We start from the raw sequence: 18,653 nt of genomic DNA, 5'->3' as shown, positions 1-18,653 counted from the left end.
ACAAAACCTCCAGCAACCACAGATTTCTAAGTCCTACCGACTGCTCAATTATCCCAAGTGACAGCTGAGCCAAGTGCGGGGATCACCCTAATGAGCTGGTTCCTGGGCCGCTGTCCGCCCCCCTCCCACCCCCACTGGGCAGCCATTACCCATAGAGCTCTTTGCAGAGGAGCGCGGTCAGTTTCTTCAGGTGAGGGAGACTGCTGGAGCCCGACTTGACAAAATCAGAGTCCAGGGAGAGCTGAGTGCTTAAATAATCTTGGATGGCTTTCAGATGCTCTTCTGGAATCCTAAGGGGAAAAAAGTAGAAATGACAACATGTTTTTTCTGTTCCTTTAGCCATAGACACCAACAGTAACAGGTAGAAGAAGAACTCTGTATTCTCAGAGCCTGCAGCTGAGACATGCCTCCAGGAGAACCGTTTCCTGCACCTGGACAGGCTCCCTGGGTCTCAGTGAAGGGATGGAAAACAGGTCAGACAAGCATAAAGGGCCCATACAGCAGGCTCCCTCTTAACCCACCCATAAAGGCTTTTCTGGTACGTGGAAGGGAGCCATACTCTACTGGCTGGGGATAGGAATCTCTATCCTTTGACAAGGAGACAGAAGAGCTCTGAAAATGTACAGAGGACTTGCTTTCCTGCTTCATCTATTCCTAAAGACAGACTCTAAGGGCTGAGGGATGCTCTAGTCTACAGAAGGCAAATAGCTCCAGCTCAGAGACCAATTCCCAAGGTCATGGCCAAAGGCCACTTGGAGCTCTGTGTCAAGGAGGTTCCCGGTCATCTGAGGCTCTGAGGGGAAGTCTCTGTGATGAGTGATGGGGCTGGGGGTATGGTAGTGTGATAGCCTAGGTGCTGGGCCTTCACAGCTCCAACCCCTGCTCCCGTCTGGTCCAGTCCCTTTCAGCTTCTGGATGAAGCACATGGGCCTGAGTCAGGACCCATCCTTGCACAGGACAGCCCAGCAGAGGCAGAGCCCAGGCCTCATCGCACCAGGGCCACCCCCGAGGCTGATCACACGTTTACATTCCATCTCCCAGCACTAGTTTTTTTTTCTGGATAATTTTTAAAAATTGAATTTTTGTTCCTATAATAATGAACATTGTAATCAGAGCAAGTATGCCCTGAACATACCATACTAGTCACTCTGTTTACCATGTTATGTTCATTTTCCTTTTTTAAAAAACATTTATATATTTATCTGGCTATGCCAGGTCTTAGTTGCAGCACTCGGGATCTTTACTTTTGGCACGTGGGTTCTTAGGTGCAGTATGTGGGATCTAGTTCCCTGACCACGGATCGAACCTGGGCCCTCTGCATTGGTAGCACATAGTCTTAGCCACTGGAGCACCAGGGAAGTCCCTCATTTTCTCCTTTAATCCTCAAATCAATGTTATGAGGCAGATATTACTATTATTCCTATTCCACAACCAAGGAAATGGAGTGGGGGTGGGGGAGGGGCTTAAGGACGTCGATTTACATGTGTGAAAAAATTCATACAAGCCTTAAATAGCTGTGCTCCAGCCTTGACATGCAATCAAGGTGAGACTAGAGGTTATAGTTTTTTTTTTTTTTTTCTGTAGGATCCTGGAAAGAATGAAAGGTTGTTGCTCTTAAGATTGAAAAGATGTGGATTAGCCATTTTGACTTATTTAGTTTAAGTTAGTAACTATTCACATACCAGTCTTCATAATATTTAAGTTTAATCTATACTCATTCTGAGTCTTGATCCAGTTTCTGCCTCAGTCTGGTTTACTAAAAAGGAAAAATCTCTCCTATAGCATTAAGACTTTAACAGTTTTCATGCCTGTTGACTTGTAACTTTGAGATCATCAGTATTTGCTTTAGGAAGTTATGTCTGTTAAAAATCCTGTCAAAAAGTGTTGACATAAAGATGTAGACTCTGTTTATCAGAGAAAGTTGATTTTACTCAGTAGTCAGGCTTCCCTCATAGCCCAATTGGTAAAGAATCTGCCTGCAGTGCAGGAGACCTGAGTTCGATTCCTGGGTCGGGAAGATCCCCTGGAGAAGGAAATGGCAACCCACTGCAGTATTCTTGCCTGGAGAATCCCATGGACAGAGGAGCCTGGCAGGCTACAATCCATGGGGTCACAAGAGTCGGACACGACTTAGTGACTAAACCACAAACCAAACCTTGTATTAACTATGATCTAACTGATTAGATTGAATTAGTTTGCACAAAAGACTGTGTAGTTTGTCTTATAATTAAGAATAATCTAAAGGCAGTCCTCTGTGTACAAAGGTATTTATTTCACAAGCAACATAGACTAACTTGCAACCACAAGGCAGAATCTTAGTTTTTCGTGCCCAGAAGAGAACTGAGGGCAGGCACCATGATCCCTCCTGTGTGTTCTACCTGCACACGCCCATCTCTAAGCAGAAGTTTTAGGCAAGTTCCAAGGCTGTCTGTTAACTGAGAAGTCACACCAAAGAGGGCTTCCTAGTTGGTTCAGTGGTAAAGAATCTGCCTGCAATGCAGGAGACATTAGCTCGATTCCTGGGCCGGGAGGATCCCCTGGAGAAGGAAATGGGAACCCACTCCAGTATTTTGGCCTGGGAAATCCCAAGGACAGAGGAGCCTGACAGTCTACAGTCCACGTGGACTGTCACAAAAGGGTCACAAAAGAGTCGAACAGGACTTAGCAACTAACAACAACAACACATCGTAGAGGGCCACCTCCTGGGCTCACTGGCCCTCAGCTGGCCCCTCCGCCCCATCTCAGGAGCTGCGTGGAGGTCTGGCTGAACACTTCATCCTGCCCCACAGGGCCCTGAGTCCCTCAAGAAGACATATCCCTAGAGAGGAGGGACTGATAGGAGATACAGCTAGAAGAACACACGAAGATTCAGGAGGAGCTGGGCAGCAGGGACACCATTGAGCATCTTTGCCTATTTCCTCAGGGACTGCACTGCATTTGGCACCTAAAACCTCCAAGAAACAGAGCCTCAAGGAAACTAAAACAATGGGCTCTGCATGGACTCTTTTAATAAGTATTTATTATGCAGACACATATATCAGGAGGATTGTGATAATGAATCAACATATTTAGAGCATATTTAGCTTCTTGGTAAACAGAGCGAGGAATTCCAGGAGGGTGCAGAGACTATAGCCTGGTAGGCCTGAAGAAGAACTAGAGGATGTGTCAAGGTGGAAATAGGAAAACACCAGGTATCTTAGCAACCAGCAGCTTGTGCGTTCCTTCAGGCCTTCCCTTTGTATTTTGCCAAATCAGATGGCAGGGGAGCAGTCCTGGGTGTCATAAATGAAGCTTTCAAGTTGGAGATGTTGCATGAGCCCTGCCAATAGGATATTATTTGGGGGGACTTTTTCTCATAAGGAAACAAAATAAATGTTTTGAAATGATTAACACGTGGAAATGACTGTGTGCTAATTCACTCACTGAACACAGATCTAGGAGCTCTGACTCGAAGCAGGTGACGTAGTGGGTGTTGGGGACACAGTTCCCCTCAGAGAGAGTCTTCCCTGCAGAAGCCATCCTTTGGCCTGTGCTAAAGTCAGGGCCTCTGATTGGCAAAATAACCAACACCCTTCCCAGGCAATACTGGGAACACCTCGCATCATCCAGCCCGAGCCTGCCAAGGGGGCAAAGGAGCTGTGGGACCTCACTGACATGGACCAGTCTGGTGCCATCCATGGGGCCAGATCCTGAGAACCCTGGATCAAGGCAAGTGAAACAAACTGGTAAAAGGATTGCATCTCACACCTTCCACCACACAGGCTTCCCTGGTGGCTCAGATGGTAAAGAATCTGCCTGCAATGCAGGAGGCCTGGATTTGATCCCTGGGTCAGGAAGATCCCCTGGAGGAGGGCATGGCAACCCACTCCAATATTCTTGCCTGGAGAATCCCATGGACAGAGGAGCCTGGCGGGCTACAGTCCATGGGGTCGCAAAGAGTCTGACATGACTGAACACTTTCCACTTTCCATAACACTTTCCACCACAAAGAAAGGAGCAGTACGCTGTGCAGACCTCACAGTTCACACCACCCATGGACGGTTGCTGTGGCCCACTTCCTGGTGACAAGGATGGTGGCCACCTTTGCACAAGGCCCAGAGCAGGTCCAGGCTGCAGTGCAGGCATCTCTTCTGCTGGGACCATCTGAATCAGGGAGAGGTGTTTGGGATGGGAATAGATGTCATGTGAGTTCATGGGAGGCCCCGGCCAGGGAATCACAGCCTAGGCCCCTGAGTCTGGAGCAGGCCCATGCCATTTGCAGCAGAGAATCGTCCATCATTCCAGAATCAGCTCCTGCCCTGGGGCCTGGTGGACACGGAGCATCTGGGCAGGGCCATTCAGTGCCCATTCGGTCAGAGCCACCCTGAGAACTAGAGACCCACCATTGGGAGGCCAGTGGGCTCCATGACACCCTGTCCTGGGGTGGAAGGGGCACCCCCAGGAGGGAAGCACAGGGTGAGCTGTCTGGGTGTCGTGGGGCCCGCCAGGTGGAGACTCACCCACTGGTGTCCATGGTCTGCAGTCTCTGGAACAACGTCTCCGAGAGGCTCGGCCGGCCAACCTCGGCGGCTCGAGCGTTCTCCATGGAAGCAGGGGCCTCCTTAGCCTCGCATGGCCCCACAGGTAAAGGGATGATGTTTCTGGGTGGCAACTCGGGTGGAGACACGGCCCCTTCTACCCAAGACAAGAACAGGAGAGCCGTCTGGGCTGAGTGCACCCTCCCTCAGCATCTCCACCCCCCGACGCCCTCTGTTGGTGATCTCCCCGCCCTCCCGTCACGTGGGGTCCAGGCCAGGCGCCCAGCCACAGACCCGCCTATGCCCACTCTGTCCCTTTCCATCCTTGCTTCCTTGCCAGCTGACTCTGGGGGAGCTGACCAAGGACAGGTCTTGGTGGTCTCTGACCCGGGGCTCAGCACAGAGTGAGTCCCATTGAGATGCTCTGCAAACACCCACTGGGATAAGGTGGCCGTGCCAGGATGGGCTGCTGGCCTTGGATGGTGAGCGGCTCAGCAGGACAGCCGGCTGTGGGGCAGAGCAGGGGCCCTGGACCAGCTGACGCTGGGTGCCCATCACGGGAGGAGCGGGGCGGGGAGCAGGCAGGCTCCAGCCACACTCCCACCCAGGCCCCCTTTGCTCTGGACTTTCCAATCTCCATCCTTCTTTCTCTATCCCTCCAGACGCTCAGAGACAATGGAAGAGAGGGAGGGGCTCCCTCCACCCAAGTGACCAGACTCGGCTTGGGAGATGGGGCTCCTGCCCACTCACCGGGGAAAACTTCCATCCTGCATGTAGCAGAGATTGGGGGGAGGGGTGAGTCCTGAGCCCCTGGGGCCTGTGACATCTGGTCCCAGGCTCTCCCTACACAGAATGGCTACCCCCACGGGCCTGGCCACAGACCTCCCCCAGGGACTGACACCTTGGACTGGACTGTCGGGGGCGGGGTTGGGGGAGGGGTGGGGTGGGGGAGGGAGAGTGGGGTGGGGGTGGGGAGGCTCCACTTCAAGCCAACAACAGGGCCTTGCTTGGGGAAGGGAAGCCGGCCATAGTGAGATTGTGCTTCTCTTTCCAGTTCTTTCAGGGAGGCCTTTTTCTAGTGTTGGGGCCTTTTTCTAGACCACCATGCCCAGAGGGGAAGAAATGGGGTGGTGTGTGAGAAGGAATGCAGAGGGCATTTCAGCAGGATGGCATCTCCGTGTCAAGGCCCAGCCTGGACTCCTGGGTACCGCTGGGTGACACCACGCAGCCCCGGGCACAGCCCTGGCCCCAGACTCACGGTGGACGTGTCATCTCTGGCTATGTCACAGCCGAGGGCACCTCTTCCTGGGCCGGGGGAGGCGAGAAGGGACACGGCTGCCTCAGCCTGTGAGCTGTTCCCCTCAGCTCCTGCAGACCTGAGCACCTTTGAACACACTCTGGCTGGGCCTCACTCCAGGAGCAGGTGGCTATTCAGAGCTGGCCCTCTGGTGAGGCCGCCCAGGCGTTGTGCAATTGCTCGAGGTGGGTCTCCAGGGAGGTAATGGAAAGCTGGCCCGCAGAGGCGGGGGGAAGGACGCCCCATGGACGGCTGGGAGCAGCCGGACACAGGAGGAGCCAGGCCGGGGACCTCGGCACCTCTGGTCTCGTCTGTCCTTGAGGGGAGACCCCTAAGGGTCTTGTTGGTTCCAGGCCCTGGGACCTGGGACTTAGGGGGAGCCGTGGCCGGTTGAGAGTCTCAGTTATGTATCTCAGGGGTTTCTTTTAGGACCTGAACATTTGAGGGAAGAGAAGGGTGGCTCCCTGGCTGCACTGCCTCTCTCTGTCCGACTCTTGCCTGTGCGTCTGTCCTTCCACTGCTAAAGCAGCAGGACTGATCTCAGATACCTTTCAGGGGCTGTACCTTTGTTTTGTTTTGTTTTAATGATACTCTCATGAAACACCTTTCTCATCCTTCCAGTTTGGTGCAATGATCTCTTCCTCCCTCCTCTTTCCAGCAAAATTCAGCTAATTATTTTGACAATGATTTTAACAACATTGAGTGTTTACTGTGTACTAGGCTCTGGGATCTACATTGACTCATTTGATGACAGCGAGAGGTAGACATGATTTTTAGTGTCTCTTTAAGAGAGGTCTGTGGTTTGGAGAGGTTAAGTAATTCATCTGAGGTCACACAGCTAAGAAGATGGGGAGCAGGAAGTTTGACCTAGGTCTGTCTGACCCCAGAGCCTTTGTTCCTAGCAGGTCTTTAACCACCGTGTCACTCCCTCTGATAACCAGACCCACCTAATCTACAGGCACTTGAAGTGGGAGAAATACCCCAGAACTTAACCACGGGACTCAGATGGCAGGGACCCAAGGCACTTTCCCTCCGTCCTTTCCTACCTGTCTCCTCTTCTGGCTCATCTCCCGTGTCCTCCTCCTCCAGGGGCACAGGATACTGCAGGTGGGTCACCAAACCCATGTTTTCCTTCTTGTAAAACTCGATGAGCTGGTCCAGCTTGGTGAAGAATCTCATGGGGACGCCTTCGGACGCCTGAGGACAAATCCCAAACAGAAGCACATTGAACTGACTGGAACACCAGCCAACCACAAAGGCCACCTGCAGCGGAGACCGACAAGACCCAGGGAGTGACCACAATCCAGAAAAAGTCCTGGGCTCCCACACAGGGCCTGGCCACCATGCCCACACCCTCACAGCTGCAACCAGCAGCCCCTAACAGCCAGTCTGCAAAAGGCACAAATAGAACAGTTAAAAAAATTTTTTTTTTCTTTCGGTTTAAAAAAACACTTTTCTTCTAGAAAGTATTACGTTGCAGAAATAATGCATTTTCTTTATGGAAAAAATCTTAAATATATAATTAAATAAATCATCTGTAGTCCCACAACCCCAAGAGACACATTTTCAATAGTTTAGAATAGTTTTTCTAGACTATTGTATATTTGTGTGTGTGTGTGTGTGTGTGTGTGTGGGTGGGTGTGTGTTTGGTAGGGGGAGTTATTAACCCTCCTCCCCCAAGAGCTTTAATTTTTAAATACGGGAAAAATTTATTTTAGCAATTGTTTTATTTTTATGTTTTTCATTTTCCACATGATTCTGTTTTACCAAAACTCAGAAAATGGTCAAGGCAGCACAAAAATCTTCCCTGATTTGTATCTCTGTTGCTAATGACAGGGCCAAGGGAGGGTAATTCTGGGTTGTTCAAATGCCCTGGGGCCAGGTCTCCTTATCTCTTGCTCAATGGCTCCAGCTGGAAACTCAAGTTCGGAGGCAGCCGGTGTCTCCCACCGAGGCCCCGCCCCTGCGGAGCCCCCGCCCCTGCGGAGCCCCGCCCACACGAAGGTGCCACCTCGGTGATTACCCTCCCTGGGTGATCAGGTAGCCGGGCAGGATGAAGAACTGCAAGCAGGATATTTAGGGTCTCCTGGATGCTGTACCCTACGGCTCCTAACCCAGCATGCCCCAACGTCCTGCCCATCCTCCCTGATCAGTTCCCTGATCCACTTCCCCTTGGTGTTCCATCCCAAGGAATTTGCACCACTGTCTCCCCACTGGCCCAGCCAAAAACCCAGAAGACTGCCTCCCCCCACCAACACACAGAGGGCAAAGTGGACAGTGTAAGGGAGGGAAGACATCCAGAAATGGGCCAGGACCTGTCCTTGAGCCCTGCTCCTGGTGGTAACCCCAAGTCGTGATGGAGAGGTGTTTGCTCTCCTCAGAGAGACGGAGAGGCCAATGTGGAGCCTGAGGAAAGGGGAGAGACAGAACAGATTCCACTTCTGTCTCTCCCCTTTCCTCAGGCTCCACTTTGGCCTCTCCCTCTCTCTCCACATGTATTTGTGTGTGTAGTACAATGCATACATGTATAAATCTATATGTGAGGGCACATCAGTGTGTTTGAGTATGTGGCTTAAGCTACTGAGTAAATTAATGAAGAGTTTAACAAAAGGGTGTTTTGATTATTTTCAATAAATTCCGTTGCTTTCAGAAAGCCCCACAATAAAGCAATTTCTTTTGAGCATCATCGAACCAGAGAGATCTCAGCAGCGGCAGCCAGGCTGCCTAAAAAGTAACCTAAATAGGTTCAAAACCCAAAATGAGAGGCATAACAAAAATAATTTGACACGACACAGGGTCAATGAACTCGATTCAGTTACAGCAGTCCTGACAGGTGTCATCCTGTTAAAGACTTTACAGCTAATGGATGACAAGCCATTAGGCATATGGAAAGAGGATGTGAAATATCAAAGAAAGTCAAGGTGAAATGACTCATGTGTGAGTCTGGAAAAGGGTTCTTAGCTGGAGGATGTCTGGGGAATGTGTATCTGAGACAGCACATGAACTGTGGGAATTAGATGCCCCGATGCTAAGACACGTATTATTTTATGTACTGCTAACAGCTAAAGCATAAAACAAGATACACCATCATTCTGTGGGCACAGTTGACTTCAGAGATGTTTACGTGACAAGCACTTTAGAAATGATGAAATACGCTGGATACTAAGTGTGCAGAAGAACAGTTGTGTGTGTGTGTGTGTGTGTTAGTTGCTCAGTTTTGTCTGACTCTTTGCGACCGCATGGACTATAACCTGCTAGGCTCCTCTGTCCATGCGATTTTCCAGGCAAGTATACTGTAGTGGGTAGCCATTTCCTTCTCCAGCGGATCTTCCCAACCAGAGATCGAACCCCAGTGTCCCACATTGCAAACAGATTCTTTACTGCTTCGGCCACCAGGGGAGCCTGCAGAAGAACAGAAGACTCTAAAATTCACCTAAACACTATGGATCCAGTGAGTGGGGAGTGCTGTTGGTGAGAGAGAGACACTGGGGCCCTGCTTGTGCTAGGACTGAACACAGAGGCCAGGGAGCCAGGGCCTGGTGAACATGGGCTGCTGGCCGCCCAGGTGGCCCAGGTTCCCAGGAAGGTAGAGAAAGAGTCCAATCTCCAGGAAGGCGGAGCTTGTGGAGGGTCTCCTTCCTGTGTATGTTGTATCGCAGCTCCCGGGAGGGGAGCAGCAAGGGCAAGCCTCAGGCACCTAAGGGTCTGCAGGCAGCAGACGACCCCAAAGCACAGACTTGCTGTGCACGCATGGGTCAGTGGGGAGGGAGCAGGCTGTCTGAGCAGGTGGACACAGACACAGGGACGCAGAAGAAATGGTGAAGGCAGGACGCCGGCGGGGCCACAGGGCTCCCTGGGGGAGATGTCCCTGAGAAAATGTCCTCATAAGTCTCCGTCATTGGCACTGAGACTTGAAGCGCTTTGCAGACACTCCTTGAAAGCTGAGGTTCAAAGCACATTCAAGAGGAGCCGGAGGAGAGAAAGGTCAGGGTGCCCAGAGTTGTGGCGGCTCCTGAGCTGACCAGGCTCATTCAGGGGGGTCCGGACATGGGGGTCGGAGGCTCCGTGTGCCCAGGAAGGAGCAGCCCAGCCATGGCCTTCTCACGCCTGCGCTGGGCTGAGAAAGGCCCTCCATTGAGGCAGGATGAGGGCCAATCAAAGCCGACATTGGGAGTCAGGGCTTCCAAGTGGACAGTGCCTTGACCGTGGGGAACTGGTGCCTGGTCAAGTTCATATGTGCCTGCCTGTGGTGCAGCCCATTGTCGGGGACAGGGTCTGCTTGCTGTCATGTCCCCAGATGGAGCTGCAGGGCCGGACTGTCAGGGCAGGGATGCTTGGCGATTACTGCTTGGACGGACTTGCAGTACCGGGGTCAGGATGGACATTCAGGGGGAGAAAGGGGCAGAGACGGCTCTCAGTGGGCCTGGGAGGAGGTACGGAGAAATGGCTGGGGGAGTGGAGGTAGCAGGGGAGCACTTCCTCCCTTTACACTGCTCCCCCAAACTGATCCCCCCAAAGTGATGCCTTTTCAACAATTTTATGCAAAACGTCTGTCTGCGAGGTTGTTGAGTGTATCGTCAGAGCCAGGCAGGAAACAGATGCCACATTCAGCTGGGGGGCTTGGGAAGAATTTAGTGGACGGGGTGTAGAATACCAATAAGAGGGGGTGCGGCCCTCCACCACCAGTGAAGTGAGGCATCAGTGTTCACCCTGGACCAACCACGGGGGAGGGTGGACTCGGGACCCAAAGAGGCTGCCGGCACAGGAGCTGAAGCCTCTGTGAAGCCAACGCCCAGGCCCTACAGGGAAGGAATGGGGGCGGAAGGTCCCCCGCCCTCCATCACCCAGCTGTGCATGGCATTTGCCCAACCCAACAGGAAACCAGGAGACTCGGAGGCGTCTGGGCTTGAATGCAGCCAGCAGCCGCACACAGAGCCCGGGTGACAAGACGCCCAGGAAGCGGCGGGAAGGCAGGGCTCTGGAGTCCTGCGGGCAATGGCAAACCCCGCAGCGGGAGGGGGACCGGCCAGGCTTCTGGGGCAGGGCCCTCCCTGGGTCCCTAACAGCCGCCAGACTGCCTTCCTCATTCCGCAGCCGCTGCCTTCCTGTAGAGATCCCCCAAGTCATTTTGAAACAGAGAAGGAAACCCTGAAGGTTTACGCTAGCGGAGCACTGCGGACGCTGCCCTGTGCAGTTAGAGATGGGGGATTTCTGCTCCATGACAGCCCTTGCTCCACGAACAAATACAAATGCCTTCTCTCTGGAGCAGACTCCTAGCACACAGAGCAGACAGCGTGATCTGAAAAAGCCCAGAGCAGCAATTCCTACGGTAAGTTGGCTTTTCATTCACGACGTGCGGGGCAAAGAACAGGCAGCCCTCTGGGATCGACTAAATGGACATGACTTTCATCACCAAAAGTGATGCAGAAGGGAAAAAAAACCACACACACGGTTAGTTCAGATCCAGAGACAAAGCACCTGAGTGATTTCTCACCTCCCCTTTCCAGGTCTATGGAAGTTTCCAGGTGATTTCCAGCAAGATCGTTTCAGGATCAGCGACAGTGACTCACCAAGCCCAGCCGGGCCTGCTCCCTCTACAAGCTGATGAGTTTTTGGAAGAGAGGGACTCTGCTTGGCTCAGCCTTACATGGTTGCCCAAGTGCCTTGCAAGGGTAATAACAGGCCCTAGCCCTGTTCGGGGAGATGTGTGCCTTGCCTAAAACCAACCTCATGGTTGAAAAGCTCTAGCTGGAGACACAGAAGTGTGGCTTACTGAGCTGGGCCTGGCCGGGAGAGGTCCCTTCACCCTATGGCTTGGCACCTGTGCGTACCCACGTACAATACTTCTGGGGAGGTGCAGAGCATGGGGGATGCCCTCCACCACCCAGGCCACCAGGGTCTTTAAAACAAAGGGCAGCGGATGTCCAGACTGTGGGTGGCTCGTGGCTGCAGCCTCTGAGAAAGGCTTTGTCCCTGGAACCAATTCTTGCGCTCTGACTTTCAGGCGTGGTACAGATGGAGGGGGAGCAGGGCAGGGAGGCCGGAGCACTGGGCAGGCTGAACTTTCCCAGAAGATAATTTTAACCTCACACTGTCTGCTGCCTCTAAGTGGGGAACTGAAAGGAGGCGAGCCCCACCAACCCCTGCCCCACCCCAGGAGGAAGCCAACCAGGGAGTCAGGAAGAGTCTGGCACCTTCATTTTAAAATGAAAAGGCTATACAAACATTGTGGAAATTTTACAAATAATGGGAAAATGTTAAGAAGTGGGGTGGGAGAGGGGATTTGCTCATTACCTCACTGCAGCAAAGTGTTTCTTTTAAGTCCGTAGGGAAGTCTCTGTGCTCTGCTGTACTCAGTCACGTCCAACTCTCTGTGACTCTATGGACTGTATCCCACCAGGCTGCCCTGTCCATTGGAATCTCCGGGCAAGAATCCTGGAGTGGGTTGCTGTGCCTTCCTGCAGGCGATCTTCCCGAGCCAGGGATTGAACTTGTGTCTCTTAAGTCTCTGGCATTAGGCATGCAGGTTCTTTACCACTAACGCCACCTGGGAAGTCCAGGAGAGTCTCTAGAAAGATCTTAAGTGGGGAAACAGCCCCATTTGTCTGCTGTGAGGAGAATGGCAGGGAGGGGTGTGGGTGGCTGGTGTCATGAGCATTTGTTTTCCTGGTGAGGATACCCTCGGCCGGAGGAGGCTGGAAGGGTGATGGAGGCCTCAGAGGCGGTAGCTGGGGAGAGCTAGATTCAGCCCAGACCTCGGGGCCTCCAGACTTGGGGCTCCCACCTGTCCAGAGAGGCAACTGCCCTGATGGAGCAGAACGAGGGAGAGTGTGGAATCTGGCTGTCTGGGCTCAGCACCCACCTCCCACTTCCATCCCCAGCATCTCTCCCTCCACTCAGCAATCAGCCCTGCTGGGGCTGGACTCCCGCCCCGCCCTGTCCTGCCTGCCTCTCACAGTCTGGAAGCCATCTCCCCCAGCCCTGTCTCTGCCCTGCCCTCTGCCAGCCCCTCAAAGGCTTTCCTTGGTCTTCCTTCTGCCCTCAGGACTGGTCTGAATCTTTAATCGCCTCCTCTCCCCCCAAACCTCCAACTTGGGGAAAGGAAGGAGAGGCAGAGGGACCAGGTCACGGATCTCGTGGTTCTGTTGGGGCCTGCAGAGTTTGGGTTTTGTTCTAAGAGCGGAGTAAGTAGGCACTGCCCTACTCCTGCCCCTCCCCACCCCAACATCCCCACTCTGAACTGGGGAGGTGCCATGGAGGGGGAGGGCGCCAGGGTGGAGATGGACCTGGAGCAGCCTTGTTAACATACCTGGGAGGGGATGGTATCTGACCCGGAATGGACCCCCGAGGTGTCTCCTTAGAAGCCCTTCCTCTTTCCCTGCACGTCCCCTCCTTTCTGGAAGACATGTGTGATCTGTCTGCTTCCTTTCCTTGCTCTTCCTTTGAAGTGGCCAGAGCCCCTGGGGCTTTGGGGCTAGGGCCAAGGAGGTGGTCAGCCGGCAGGGGATGTAGGTGGAGCAGGGAAGGTCAGGGCCTGGCCAGGGCCTGGGGCAGCCGAGCAGGAAACTGGCAAACAATGAAAGATAAGGAGAGATGGGAGCTGGGCTCCTTGCTGCTGGAGAAGGGAGTGGGGATAGGCTGAACTCTGCAGTATTGGGCTGGAAGGGGAAGCATCAGTGTGAGCGCAGGTTAATATTTTTTACGAACGCAAGTAAATACTGCTGCAGGTGTGTGAATGTGTATGCTTGTCCACACACATTTCCCAGCTCTGTCTTCCACGAGGATCCAGAAGCAATAACTTCCCAGTTGTAACGAGCCTACCTAAATACTGCAGTGCTAAGTCTAGTGCTAAATCGCTTCAGTCGTGTCCGACTCTTTGGGACCCCATGGTTTGTAGTCCACCAGGCTCCTCGTCCATGGGATTTTCAGGGCAAGAATACTGGAGCGGGTTGCCATCTCCTTCTCCAGAGGATGTTCCCAACCCAGGGATGGAACCTGCACGTTCTTCACCACTAGCGCCACCTGGGAAGCCCAGGTGTAAACACTGTAAATCCCCTGCATATGAATGAGTTCCATTCTGAGAACAGGTTCATAAATCCAATTTGTCTGTAAGTCCAATAAACTTAGCCTAGGTACCCAACTGACACAATTGGCCATATAGTACTATACTGTAATAAATTTATACTTCTTTCCACACAAATAATATATAACAAACAAACAAGAAAACAGTTTTAATCTTACAGTATGATGCCTTGAAAAGCACAGTAGTACAGTACAGCAGGTGGTGTGCAGGGACTGGCAGCAAGCGAACAGGCAAGAAGAGTCACTCACTGGAGGAGGGAGAGCAGGTACAGCTGAAGGATTACCAGCGATAGGAGATGGAGGGCAAGCTGCAATGTCGCTCATGCCTGATGCTGATGGAATGCACGCTCGCCTCCTTGAACGCTCACAACTTGAAGGTCTGTATGTAGGGGACTTACTGTACTACCCTCCACTAAGAGGAACCAGCTCCTTGGATGGCTTAACTTAGGGTCAGAACAGGAAAGGTATAAGGTGAGCCTGGAACATCTTTTATCCCAGAAAGTAAATGTTCAAAAAATGATGCAGATTTGTCTAAAGGATACAGGAGTCAGGAGACGACAGATAGGATGGTTGAAAGGACCATCTGGCACAATCTGAGCATCAAAATGCATACTAAAAATAGTGATCATTTATTGAATAAAATAGGAGTTCATGAGTCTATACAGATGTAAACAAATGAGCCAGGAAAGCTCTTTTCACAGTAGAATGCCAACTAGTAACTGTCACAGGGATGATGGGAACAGTCACCGTTTGGCAACCATCATAGTAATAATGGATTCGGGAAAGAATCAACAGATGCCAGAGATGCCAAGACTAGTGGGTGAGACTTTGAGGAGGAGTGGGCTCTCTAGATTGTCCCAACGTGTCTTCTCACAAAAGAGTGCATCCTTTAAAAGGGGAAGATAGTACCTTTTCAAAGAGGAAACTTGGCTAACCCCACCTTAACCAAGTGGCAAAGTTAACTTCCCCAGTAATGGGACAAAGTGACACGGTGCTCTCCTGGGACTGGTACACGGAGGACACAGCAGTGCTTCTGTGGTACCTGCCAAAATGCAGCCCCTGGACCCAGTTGCATGGAGACACCTAAAAACCCCACACTGAGGGATAGTCTACAGAATTATCAGCCCATTCTCTGCAAAAATGCCAAGTTTCATCAAACTAGTCAATTCTAAAGGAAATCGACCCTGAACTGATGCTGAAGCTGAAGCTCCAATACTTTGGCACCTGATGCGAAGAGCCAACTCACTGGCAAAGACCCTGATGCTGGGAAAGATTGAGGGCAAAAGGAGAACGGGGCGGCAGAAGATGAGGTGGTTGGATGGCATCATCGACTCAATGGACATGAGTTTGAACAAACTCTGGGAGATGGTGAAGGACAGGGAAGCCTGGCATGCTGCAGTTCATGGGGTCACAAAGAGTCGGACATGACTGAGCAACCGAATAAGAAAGTGAAAGTGTTAATCACTCAGTTATGTCCGACTCTTTGTGACTCCATGGACTGTAGCTTGCCTGCCAGGCTCCTCAGTCCATAGAATTCTCCAGGCAAGTGTACTGGAGTGGGTTGCCATTCCGTTCTCCAGGGGATCTTCCCAACCCAGGGATGGAATCAGGGTCTCCTGCATTGCAGGCAGATTCTTGACCATCTGAATCACCAGGGAAGCCCCTAATGACAAGGGATGTGATATTTACAAGCAACAAGTGATCCTGGATTAAACTTTGGGCCAGAGGGGCAGGTATAAATAAATAAATACATATTTGTTTACATATATAAATATTTGTTTATATATGAGTATATATATCTTATATTTTATAAATATGTATAGTGAAAGTGAAAGTCACTTTGTTGTGTCAGACTCTGTGATTCCATGGACTGTATAGGTATGCAGTCCATGGAATTCTCCAGGCCAGAATACTGGAGTGGGTAGCTGTTCCCTTCTCCAGGGGATCTTCCCAACTCAGGAATCAAACTGCGGTCTCCTGTATTGCAGGCAGATTCTTTACCAGCTGAGCCACTAAGGAAGCCAAGAATACCGGAGTGGATAGCCTATTCCTTCTCCCATGGATCTTCCTGATCCAGGAATCAAACCAGGGTCTCCTTTGTTGCAGGTGAATTCTTTCCCAGATGAACTACTAGGGAAGTCCTTAAATATGTATATGTAAAACATACAAACAAATATTTATTTTAATATAAATATTAAATAATATCTATATATTGCTATAAAGGACATTATTAAGACAACTGGAGAAATTTGAATGGGATCTGAAGAGTCTATGTTAATTTCCTGATTCTGATGGTTGGACAATGGTTATGTAAGAGAGAGTACATATTTAGGAAAAACACTGAAATATTTAAGAGTGATGGGTCATTGTCAGCAACTGACTCTCCAATAATTAAAAAAATAATAATAGCATGAGAGCAAGAGAATGAGAAACTTATTATGCTAAAATGTTGACTGGGGAAAGTGAATGAAGGGCATACAAGAAATTTTTGCACTGTTCTTGAAATTTCTATAAATCTGATGTTATTTTCAAAATAAAAAGTGAAGAAGATAATTAGGGTGGAAAAGATCTATATCCTAATCAGGATAGTGGTTCTATGGAAACACTCTTTTGAACTATACATTGTAATAAAAAGTTTAAAAAAAATTAGAGTGTGAACCTAACTCATTTAATTAACGTTCACACAAGAACAGACACACACCCAGAGGGGGAGGGGTTTAAAAGATTTTGTCCAACTCCTGTCAGAATAACCAGGAGATTTTTCACAAAACTAGAATAGATAATTCCAAAATGTATACAGAATTGCAGAAGAGCCAGAATTGCCAAAGTGATCCTGAGGAAAAAGAACAAAACTAGAGGTATATCCATCCCAGACTTCAGACTATACTGCAAAGCTACAGTAATCAAAACAGAGTGGTACTGGCACAAAAACAGACACAGATCAATAGAACAGAACAGTAGCCCACACACAGGGACCCAGGAGTAAACCCACATATCTATTGTCAATTAATCTGTTACAAAAGGGCAAGAATATACATAGAGAAAAGAGTCTCTTCAATAAGTGTATGCATGCTAAGTCACTTCAGTCACGTCCAACTCTTTGCAACTCAGGCTCCTCTGTCCACAGGACTCTCCAGGCAAGAATCCTGGAGTGGGTTGCCATTCCCTTCTCCAGGAAATCGTCCCGACTGAAGGCTCAAGCCCACGGTGTCTTACATCACCTCCTCTGGCAGGTGGTTTCTTTGCCACTAGCACCACCAGGGAAGCCCCTTCAACAAGTAGCTGTGGGAAACCTGGGCAGACAGTCTTGGACTAGAACACTCCCTCATGCTTTATACAAAGATAAACTCAAAAGGGTTTCAAGACCTAAATGTAAGACATAAAACCATAAAACTAAACAGAGCATAGGTCTTTGACATAAATTGTATCAATATGTTCTTGGATCAGTCTCCTAAGGTAAAAGAACTATAAACAAAAATAAACAAATGGAACCTAATTAAACTTAAAATCTTTGCACACAAAAAAGGAATCCATCAGCAATGTGGATCAATAAAACCTATAGAATGGAAGAAAATATTTGCAAATTATGCAACCAAAAACAGGTTAATATTTAATGTACAAATAGCCCATACAGTTCAATAAAAAATACAATAAAAAATAGGCAGAAGATTTGAATAGACATTTTTCCAAAGAAGACATACAGATGGCTAACAAGCACATGAAAAGATGCTCAACATCACTATTAGAGAAATATAAATGAAAATCACAGTGAGGAATCACCTCACACCTCTCAGAATGCCTATCCTCAAAAAGTCTACAAATAACAAGTGTTGATGAGGTTGTGCAAGAGCAAGAGCAAAGAATCCTTGTACATTGTTGATGGGAATATAAATTGATGTGGCCACTTATGGAAAGTAATACGGAGGTTCGTTTAAAAGCTAAAAATATAACCAGACTATGATCCAGCAATTTCACTCCTGGGTTTATACCTAGAAAAAATGAAAACACTAATTCGAAATGATACCTGCACCCCCTATGTTCATATCAGCACGATTTACAATAGCCGAGACATGGAAGCCACCCAAATGCCCATCAACAGATGACTGGATTAAAAAGATCTATACCCATAGAATGGAGTATCAGTCATAAAAAAGAATGAAATGATGCCATCTGAAGCAACATGGATGGACCTCGAGAATATTATGCTTAGTAAAATAAGTCAGAGAAAGATAAATACTATATGATATCACTTTTAAGTGAATCCTAAAAAGTAATACAAATGAACGAATACACAAAACAGACTCACAGATATAGTTATCGTACTTGTTATCAAACGGGAGAAGCAAGAGGTGAAGGACAAATTAGTAGCATGAGATTGAGAGATACGAACTACTACATATAAAATAGATAAGCAACAAGGAAGTACTATTAGCACAGGGAATTATACCCTATAATGATATATACTGTGCAGAAACGCTGAATCACTCTGCTCTAGTCCTGAAATTAGCACAGTATGGTAAATCAACTATACTTCATTTTGTTAAAAATGTATCTTATCTAAAAATGTCTATTTATTTTAATTGCAAGAAAGCTTTTCCTGTCTATATAATTCTGGAAGTCTCTGTACAAAAACTATATCCTGGAAATGTCTTGGATGCTCAGATAATCGTCATAATCCTGGTATGTGAGGAATGAAAGACAGTCACTGAACCACTTAGCATAAGTGGATGGAGGTGAGATAGCAGGTGGCCCTAGTG

General features: G+C 49.5%; 1 protein-coding gene across 2 annotated transcripts in view; it reads right to left on the bottom strand.

The window, feature by feature from the left end:
• INPP5D (inositol polyphosphate-5-phosphatase D) overlaps positions 1-18,653 on the bottom strand; it is a 136,428-nt gene that overhangs the window by 70,995 nt on the left and 46,780 nt on the right. For both annotated transcript variants that reach the window (XM_055586490.1, XM_055586491.1), the window contains exons 3-5: positions 6,861-7,011; positions 4,500-4,674; positions 150-290 (exon numbers count right to left, since the gene is read on the bottom strand). In XM_055586490.1, coding sequence (XP_055442465.1) covers positions 150-290; positions 4,500-4,674; positions 6,861-7,011 — 467 coding nt within the window. The remainder of the gene's footprint in view (positions 1-149; positions 291-4,499; positions 4,675-6,860; positions 7,012-18,653) is intronic.

The sequence above is a fragment of the Bubalus kerabau genome, chromosome 6 (assembly GCF_029407905.1).
Source record: "Bubalus kerabau isolate K-KA32 ecotype Philippines breed swamp buffalo chromosome 6, PCC_UOA_SB_1v2, whole genome shotgun sequence".
In the NCBI taxonomy this organism is placed as follows: Eukaryota; Metazoa; Chordata; class Mammalia; order Artiodactyla; family Bovidae; genus Bubalus; species Bubalus kerabau.
This window is presented reverse-complemented; position numbering and strand designations above follow the sequence as displayed.